Genomic DNA, 10,212 nt, shown 5'->3' with positions numbered 1-10,212 from the left:
TTATAAATTATTATTAATTATCTGCATAATTTCGTTTCTCTTTTCATCCCCTTGGCTTTTTGATTCAAGCGGTACTGCCAATGGACTCATTTCATGTAACTGACCAGGTGTAATAGGTTGCCTTGCATACATATTGTTATTTAATAAACAAAAATTATGTAGAACGCAGCAGGTTATAATATAGTAAGGTATTAGATCTGTTTTAGTCATAGGCAACTTTTCTACTAAATACCGCCATCTACGTTTTAAAAGCCCAATGGACCTTTCAACTTTTAATCTTGCAGAAGATAAGCGAGTGTTGTAAATTTCTTGCTCCCTGCTTAAATGGCCATTATTAATAAAAGGTGTCATGACATGTCTTTGATTGATGTAGGCTGCATCTCCCAATAAATGGCTATCTTCTGGGAAGTAAGTTGAAGTGCAAAGCTGTTGTACGCCTGAGTATTTAAACACTCTCATATCGTGTACACTCCCAGGCATTCCAGCAAAAACATGCATGAAAGAAAGATCATTTTTGCAAATTACCTGGTATAACATCATTTACTTTTTACTGATTTTATTTAATATAAATTTAATATCAATAATTACAATTCTAATTCATTACCTGTAATTGAATAGAATATCTCTGTTTTCCATTAATATAATCTACTGCCTGCTCTTTTGGTTTAGCTATATAAATATGCGTTCCATCAATAAAACCTAGAACTTTAGGAAAACCATATTTCTGAAAAATTAATTCCCATGAATGCTTTGCTTCTTCCACTGTTGGCCATTTAATAAAATAATTGCGTATATTATATATAGCTTTGACCACTCTCTTTAAACAATTCCAAGCTGTTGATTGTGTTACTCCAAATTTCTCACTGATGGATCTATAGCTATCTGGTGTAGCCAATATATAAATTGCCATCAAAAGTTGTAAAACTGGATCGATTCTCTCTCTTCCAAGGATTGTGCGCTTATTTAATTCTGGTCCGACGAAATATAATAATAAATCAAATGACTGACGATTCATTCTAAACAAAGCAGTGTTTAAAATAAGTGTTAATTGAAGTAAATCTTTCTAAATTAAATGAAAAGAATATATATACAAAAGTATAATAACCTGTAATGCTTTTGAAATAAGAAATCATTGTAAGCTAAAATTACCTCTTGATAATAATTTCTTATCTTTGGTATTTCCTCTCGATCATCCGCATCGAGAATAAACATATCTTCTTCGTCTTCACTACTAGACGAACTCGATGAAGCAAATAGTACGAAGTCCATTATACTGTATGCCCAATTATTGGAAATATTTTGTACCGCTAAAAACAATAATAAAATAATATGTAACTTATTTGTTTTAAATAATCAACGTATTAGAGCCAGCCGTATCCATTATTATTTTACTGAAATTTTTAAAAACAGGAAACCAGCAATTCTCAGTCTTACCAACCTCGTACTGCTGGTGATTGTTTTTATTGCCAACTGCATATTTTTCGCCAGTAACTGATCAGTAATTTTCGAACACGACCAGAGTAAAATATTTTAAAAATTAAATTATTCTTTTAATTTCTATAGAATTTAAAGAAAATTTCCACCCTTCTCATTTTTTGAAACGCAGCGCTTATCTAATAAAAATATGTATATTAATATTGAAAAAATATCACAATCAACACATTGAATTTATTGATATTTGTAATGCATTTTGCATAAATGAACTTCATAATTAATGCTCATGCTAGTTTTTTTAATGTTTTCAGTTTCACCATAATAAAAGTTTAATTACATTTTTCATAATCAATAAACATACTTTCAACATATAAAAATAATTAAGTAAAATGTATGTTTTAATTAATTTACATTTTTTTTTATCAACATTTGACATTTTACCAACATCTAACTTTGCCAAACTTCAGTAACTCCATCAGCTGCTTGAGGTGATACAGGGGCAAGACTGGACAAGCAATTCGTAAAGCTTCAAATAAGCTACAATGAAGCATATAATCAAAGTTGGCATTGTCGTTTTGCATACGCCGTTTCTTAAATTTTTAGCGCCAATCATTGTTACGTTTATGCTGCTAACTCTTGACAAAGGTGATATAGGAGATACATTGGCGAGTCGTCCTTATAATATTTCCTGTGCTAAAGTCCTCAAATTTTCGTTTCGTAAATTTCTACACACTTGAAACTGGTTGGATTTCTGGTGCTGCAAAATAAAGGCGAAACAACTAACTTTTAGACTGAGTTTCAATTGAGAATAAACATGCATTTTTTCATCCATACCAATGACCAGTATACTGCCTTTGGCCTAGAGTACTAGCATAGGTAACAGAGGAAAACAATCAGCAGCTATTAACTCAATTTTACAGAATATCATCCAATGAATCTCATCCTTAAATTATGGTTGAGCAATGGACGACGATTTTCTTAATATTGGCTTATTCTTACTTTGCCAATCTTTCAATGCTTTCATCTTTGCCGGTTTCAAGTCTCAGAATACTGAAGTGAAAAGCACAATCTTTGATTCAGCTCCAATAGTCAGTATGTGAGCGAACCTTCTTCCTTGGTTTTCTAATTCTATTATACTAAATGTATTTAAGTCAAAGCACAAGTATTACTATTTGCTATAATACACTTGCACAGTGACTGTAAAATACTAAATGATAACACTATGAGTAAGCCTGAAATCACATTCATCATTTAACAATCTTAATCTTCAAAGAAAATAAATATTTGAAGGAACATAAAACATCTCAGTTACTTACCAGTATTTGATTTTGCTCCATCTCCATTTTCTTTATTGCTTGTTGACCTAACTTCTGTAATATTTGGTTGTCTTCGCATCTTTTGTAAATATCTACTATCGTATAATTTGTTCAAATCCAAATACTGGTCAACTTGTATTTTACATAAATGAAGATTCTTTGGAATGTTTCATATCTTTCAAATAAGCATTGCCATAATTTAATCTGAAATATTTGTTCGTATATATATGATATAACCTATCGGATAGTTACAATCAATATCAGTTTAAAGAAAACAAAAAGCAAAACATGCATTTGATTAACGATTTCAATACCTGAAAGTTTAGCATATGATTATTAAATACCTTAACAATTTCTTTCAATTAATATCCTCCTGATAATGACCGATGCACATTAATGTTGAAAGTATGCTTCTCATTGGCACAGAGTTGTAAATATTAATCTTATTTAATCCAGTCAGCTCTATCCTCATCAATAAATATGAAAATGTTCTGTCTTAATTTAATCTGAAAAAGAAATACCACAAAGTACCACAAAGTATACTACATCCTGTATTGTAAAATATATTGTTATTCTTATCTAATTCGCGAATCCTTCAGTCACTGTTAATTGAATTATTTGTGATTGTAGAAATTAACAGATGCAATATCGCAACACGATGAATTACCTCACTGCATTAAATAAAAATAACCTCACATTACAATTTACACAGTTCAATATAGGGCGCGTTCGTTTTTGTGCTGGCAGTACTGGCAGTACTATGTCATCACAGTGTACTGCCACCAGTGTTCGGTTATTGAAAGTGTACTGTTTATGAAAATCGTTTCTACTATATTCGAACGGCTTACAGTACAGTAGCTTAAGCAAATTAACACTGAGAGTTTATAAACACAAAGAGCTGTCAGTCAAGAGAACCTCAAGCACAAAATGGAGCAAAATCTTTATACGGCTAAATTTATTCTTGATCAGTGCTTGAGTTCAAGTGAATCTGATGTCGAAAATTCAGAGGAGGATGAGATTGTTATATTAAGGGCTTATAAGGTTACATTACACAGAACCAGCATAAAAAACTATGTTGAAAATGTCTATATTTATATACAGATGCGGAGTTTAAAAGCCATTTTAGGTAAAATTATCTCATTTCGAAATACAAAACATTTTGTTTAATAATAAAAACATAACCTTTGACTAAAAATGCAGTAATTACTGTTTAAATGTATGAAATGGAATTACTCTAATATAACTAATTTTATAGAATGAGCCGTACTACATTCAGATTTTTGTTACAATTATTATCTTCATTATTGGAAAGAAGATCAAGCTGCTATGGGAGATTTCCAATCAGTCCAGAGAAACAATTACTTTTAGCTATTTGGATGATGGCAACACCTAATTCGTACAGGTAGTCTTTATATCATAAATTTGGTTGTATAGTTATAAATTAAATAATAATAATTTAAACAGCAGTATTAAATTTAATATTTCAGGTGTGTCAGTGATAGATTTTATATAAGTAAATCAACAGCCTGGTCCTGTGTGAGAAAGGTTGTAAATGCTTTATACAAGTACAGAAATACCTTCATAAAGTGGCCTTCCACAGAAGAAGCAATAGTAACTATGGATAAAATAGAACAAAAACATAGGTTTCCAAAAACTATTGGTGCAATTGACGGGACACATATAAAGATTGCATCACCAAAGGAACATCATGAGGCTTATATTAATAGAAAAGGAGTGCATTCAATACAACTACAAGTAATTATTTATTTTATTTTCTATAGTTTGCTTTGGATTTCTGCTGTATTTTAAATGATCATATGTTCATAGGTTGTGTGTGATCATTCACTTAAGTTTACACATTGTTACTGCGGGGAAGTTGGCTCAGTCCACGACATGCGAGTATTCAGGCTGTCTGGATTTGATACCTTGTTAGTGCCTGAAAAGTTTCCCAATGATAGTCATATTTTGGGAGATGCTGCATATAGCCTTCACAGATACTTACTTGTCCCTTTCAAAGACAATAGTCACTTGACTGAGGCACAAAAAAAATATAATTATTATCATTCGGCATCTAGAGTAATGGTTGAAAGAAGTCTAGCTTTACTAAAAGGGAGATTTAGAAGCTTGTTAGACAAGCTTCCTATGACACGAACAGAATTGATACCTAAATTTGTAGTTTCATGTTGCATCTTGCATAATATCTGTATTCTACAGAGTGATTTTATTGAAATACCGATTATAGTTGATACAAATGAAGAAAATATCTCGCCAAGTGAACATCTTTCAAATCGCAATAAAGAAGAGGCCATTCTAAAGCGAAATGCAATAGTATATACATTAATGTATGAAAATGTGTAAAATTAATAAATAACATTTGTTTTCCAAGTAAAAATAAATTTGCAGGAGTTTCATTCTAACTACTGTTACCCATAGGACTAATAAAAAATGTAACTTAAGGAATTTATTTCCATGAATTATTAGAAATAACAGGTGAAATTAATTATGTTTCATTAAGTTTATTAGCTTATCGAATGATGCTATCAATTTACATACAAATTAACAAAATGCACTTGCTTATACTAAAATCCAATTTTATTTAAATTATTTCAACGTGTTCATTACAAAATTTGAAAAATAAAAGTAACAAGCAATTTTTACGTACATGTATTATATAACACTATAAAACTATATCACATACCAAGATCACAGTACGATTAATGTTGTATTCACAATAACGCTTAGTATCTAATTAACTATAATAAACTGATATAAAAACTTTAATATTGATAATAAAGCATCCAGTAATATAATAATGAAACCTTAAATATTTCTATTAAAATCATTATTTTTCTAAAATTCTAAGAAATATATTTTCTATGTTCTTCAATTGAGCCATTTTTTCTACATGCCTTCTGTTTATATCTTCTCTATTTTCCTTTTTCTCTTTTATGAATTTCTCTATATAATTATTAAGTTCTATGGTTGATTTTCGCTTTCTTTGATCTAAAAATATTGAAAAAAAGTCAAAGTCAATGCGATAAAAGGATTGTCAAAGCAACTTACTTGTTTTTTTCATATTATCTTCTTCTTCGTTGTTTAACTCTTTACAACTTGTTCCAGCTGTTGCAACTGGCTGTATCCATGGTCTTTTTGCAAATAACTCGTTCATGTTCTGAAAGTTAAATAATGATATACATGAAATATGTAACCAATAGTAACTATTAAAACATAGAATCTAACTTCTTTGATAAAATATTTCTTATACTTTTATAAGGAAAAAGGAGATTTTACCTCATAATATTCCCATTTGCAGGTATCATTGCCTGACTTGTTGTTGTGATCTTTTATTTTTTTATATGTACGTTTCAATGTTTGGAACTTTGTTAGGCATTTGTGGCCTGCTATATTGTGACCATGGTTGGCCATTTTCTTTGAGACAATTTCCCAGCAATGTTTGGCTGATATTTTGCCACTTGAAAAAGTTTCTTCCAATTCTTTGTAAATGCTTAATAAAAGCAATGTTTCCGCTATAGTCCAAACATGTTGATCTTGAAAGAAAACAATAAAGATATTTTCAGTTTTTATTTAAAATATACATGGTTAGTGATAAATTTGAATCAGTCTAAAAACCTCAAACAGAATGAAATTCCACAGAAAAATTGTATAACAAAAGAAAACATAACATTTAGTTCAAAAACTGTTTGAAATTAACATTCAGATTGTGATAAATTTATCATCTATCTAACATTACAAAAAAATTCCTTACCATTAGGATGCATATTTTCAATATGCTCTACAGTTGGGTCATTTGGATCGTCAACAGTTTCTTCGGTTTCAGGAGAAATCCTATTTAATACATCATTGATCCGCTGATAATTTGAAGAATCATTTTCTATCACTATATGATTATCTGTAAATAAAATTTACATTAAAATGAGTAGGAAGCTTAAGTTATAGCAATTTATTTCAGTTGAAAGTTCTTACAGTACATTAATTCATTATTTTCACATCCATATATCTTTCATATAATAAACGATTTTTAGGGGCGAGGACCACTCAGTTTATTAAGTTAATTTTGATACATTATATGTCACGTCAAATATAGCAAAATTAACTTAATAAGCTCTTAATACGCTGAGAGGTCCTCACCCTAAGTATATTTTTAGTTTATATATCACATGGTAAGAAAAAAATATTAAAACTACATGTGTAATTAAGTTATTTTAAAATGAATTAAACACTAAAAATACTGAATAGTTATTAACCCATGCTTACATTAAACAGATAATGCATTTAAGGCATATAAATTTACAACTCTAATATATTAGAATATTTACCATGAATAGGTGTTCTAACAGATGATTTTGCTTCATATAAAAGCATCCGTGCAAAAGAATTATCTGAAAATGGATGATAAAAAATATGTATATTTTATTTTTCTTAGTTAATGCTATATACAAAAAAATTATATATTCACCCATCATTGCCTTCTGTGCATCTTCCTTCGACGTACAAATGTCATACTGAATATTTGTGTCAGGATCAATTAATCTTATATTTTCTTTCTCTATAATGTTCTCACTCATGTTAACTCTGAATGACGCCATATTGTTTGAATTTACTGCGAGTACACTACCTCTCAGGTTGCAGTAATCGCAGTAGGAAGTGACGTCAAAATCTATGACCTCATAATTCCTTCGCAGTACTGCAAAAGCGTGCTACAAGGTATAAAAGAACGTTCAATGTAATACTGCCAGTACTGCCAGCACAAAAACGAACGCGCCCATAGTCGCCGAATTGACAGTTCACAACCATATAGTTTGATCGTTGAGTATATTATGTTGGAAGCGTTGTGAAAATGACGTCATTTTTCTTAGCGACCAACTTCAGCCCGAGACATACATACATTCTGGCTGGAGAAGAAGATTATGAAGGAAAATTTTATTTTCGATATATATATAGCTAACAGAGTATGAGATCTCTGGATTGCGTGAACCGATTTTGATGTTCTTAGGCGCAAATGAAAACTTTTTCAAAACCATTTTAAAAAAAGCTTTACTTAAATAATGGCAATGGATTATTCGCGGAGAAAAATCGGTTTGAAAATTGGGACGCTTCAACTAGCTGTATAAGAGAGTAGTGCCTCGACGGCGGTATAGGCATGACTTTTTCTACTTTTATGTACTTGCCGTCGAGACACTACCGTGTCTCTTGATTAGAGATACCTCACGGGCCAGCAGCACATATTTTTTTTTTCACCTACTTTGAACCTATATAATTTAAATAAAATATCGTAAAAATGAAAAAAAAAATATTTTTGAATAATTTAATATAGTATTAATAACCTATAAAAATTTCAGATTTTTTGCATTTCATTTAAGTAGTTAACAAAATTTCCAAAAAATACCCTGCAAAACCGGTCGATTTATGAGACTACTACCTTAAGTCGTATACTTGTAAAAGTGAAGAATAAAGTTAGACTGAACTGTTTTCAACGGAGTACACGTTAAAGCAATACTGATGCCTGTCCTACGATTTCTTCGAGCTTTTAAGCACTGTTAGGGAGGTGTCAACAATTTTCTAATCTACGGTAGGAAGATGCCTATACTACACTTAGAAGAATGGAAACGTCATTGGCTCTAAGCGAGAATATTTTCTGCCCTATGCTACATGTAGTGGGCGATAATTCTAAGATGCTTTAAGGGTTGACAAAACTTTTGTCCTACGCTAGGGAAATTACTGTCCTGCCACTCTTGGAAGAACGGAAACATTATTGGTCCTCAAGAGAATATTTATGACCTATGCTACGTATAGTGGGAGATACAGGGTGTAACGAAACGACCGCCTTTTCTCATAACAGGAGGTTCGGGGTGACAAACTGAGTGCACGTGTAAAATTTCGTTCGAATTGTTCAAGAGGTTTAAAAGTTATTTACATTTAAAAATCACCCTTTTTCGGTCCTTTTCGAACGACTTTGATTGCACAATGGAAAGTGAAAAAACAACTGATGAACACCCCAATTAGAATGTAAAAGTTATCGATCGCACGCGATAATACTTTTGCTATTTATTCCATTAATCTGGCTATCAGATCAATTTTAAAAATAGCAAAATCCTTTTCATTACATTTCCAATTCAATTCAGTACAGTTATCATTGACTGAATTTATGGAAAGAGCGAGAAGACGCAATGAAAAGGAAAGTATCAGAAACTAAGATGCCGCGCGAACGCACTGATAATTTAATAGGAAACGCATGAGGGCATTCTCTTTCTACTAACGAAGCTAAAGAGAATGATTCAAAATCAATACATTGATGATAGAGAAAACTAAACTTACCCATTTAATGTTCTCCAAGTTCTTTTACATCGAAGTTTTCGAAAAAGCTTCAAACTGGCTCTTCGATGATTTCCAGAAAGCACACTATCACTGTTTTTGCATTTAAGCATTCGTGAATTTAAACAAATTAGGTATTAACCTACGTTTCTTCAAAACACTGGTTAATTTGACACTTTTGAACTGTTTGAAGTAGGCTGATTAAGAGTAGTCGAAACGAATTACTTATTATTTCTCCTCTCTGTGTCTCTCTCTCTTTCTCTTCAGCATACTTCAAACAGTTCAAAAGTGTCAAATTAGCCGGTGTTTTGAACAAAACGTAGGTTAATACATAAATTGCTTAAATTCGCGAGTTTTTAAATGCAAAATCATGATAGTGTGCTTTCTGGAAATCATCGAGGAGCCAGTTTAAAGCTTTCTTAAAAACTTTGATGTAAAAGAACTTGGAGAACTTTAAATGGGTAAGTTTAGTTTTCTCTATCATCAATGTATTGATTTTGAATCATTCTCTTTAGCTTTGTTAGTAGAAAAAGAATGTCCTCATGCGTTTCCTATTAAATTATCAGTGCGTTCGCGCCATCTTAGTTTTTGATACTTTCCTTTTCATTGCGTCTTCTCGCTCTTTCCATAAATTCAGTCAATGATAATTGTACTGAATTGAATTGGAAATGTAAAGAAAAGGATTTTGCTATTTTTAAAATTAATCTGATAGCCAGATTAATGGAATAAATAGCAAAAGTATTATCGCGTGCGATCGATAACTTTTACATTCTAATTGGGGTGTTCATCAATTGCTTTTTCACTTTCCATTGTGCAATCAAAGTCGTTCGAAAAGGACCGAAAAAGGGTGATTTTTAAATGTAAATAACTTTTAAACCTATTGAACGATTCGAACGAAATTTTACACGTGCACTCAGTTTGTCACTCCGAACCTCCAGTTACGAGAAAAGGCGGTCGTTTCGTTACACCCTGTAGTTTTGACCTATGGTGAGGATAGTAGGAGGGATGAAGAACAATTAGTTTGAAGAGAGGGAGAAATTTTCATGAAACATGCATATTTAAATAGAATTATTTTAGTATAAAAAACGTAGGCATAATGGCACCAACGTTCGTTGATTTTCAAGGATTC

At 31.2% G+C, this 10,212-nt stretch overlaps 1 protein-coding gene and 1 pseudogene across 1 annotated transcript; one reads left to right on the top strand and one right to left on the bottom strand.

The window, feature by feature from the left end:
* Positions 1 to 1,793, bottom strand: LOC136773665 (putative nuclease HARBI1). The gene is made up of 5 exons (XM_066727483.1): positions 1,772 to 1,793; positions 1,393 to 1,491; positions 1,150 to 1,307; positions 605 to 1,063; positions 1 to 525 (listed from the first exon to the last, which is right to left on the bottom strand). Exons 1-5 carry the CDS (start codon positions 1,791 to 1,793, stop codon positions 1 to 3), a joined length of 1,263 nt encoding a protein of 420 aa, XP_066583580.1.
* Positions 1,794 to 3,408: 1,615 nt separating this feature from the next.
* LOC136773659 (putative nuclease HARBI1) lies at positions 3,409 to 5,108 on the top strand (annotated as a pseudogene).
* The last annotated feature ends 5,104 nt before the right edge of the window (positions 5,109 to 10,212 follow it).

This window comes from Prorops nasuta, unplaced genomic scaffold (genome assembly GCF_024137725.1).
Source record: "Prorops nasuta isolate Cenicafe-Biocafe unplaced genomic scaffold, Cenicafe_Pnas_1.2 PNAS00001, whole genome shotgun sequence".
NCBI lineage: Eukaryota > Metazoa > Arthropoda > Insecta > Hymenoptera > Bethylidae > Prorops > Prorops nasuta.
This window is presented reverse-complemented; position numbering and strand designations above follow the sequence as displayed.

Coding starts and splice junctions, on each gene's coding strand:
- LOC136773665 (XM_066727483.1), bottom strand. CDS start 1,793: ATGTTTATTGATTATGAAAAAT. Junction 1,492..1,771: donor GTTTATTGATTATGAAAAAT/GTAATTAAACTT, acceptor ATTACTGATCAG/TTACTGGCGAAAAATATGCA. Junction 1,064..1,149: donor TAAGAAATTATTATCAAGAG/GTAATTTTAGCT, acceptor CATTTAATTTAG/AAAGATTTACTTCAATTAAC.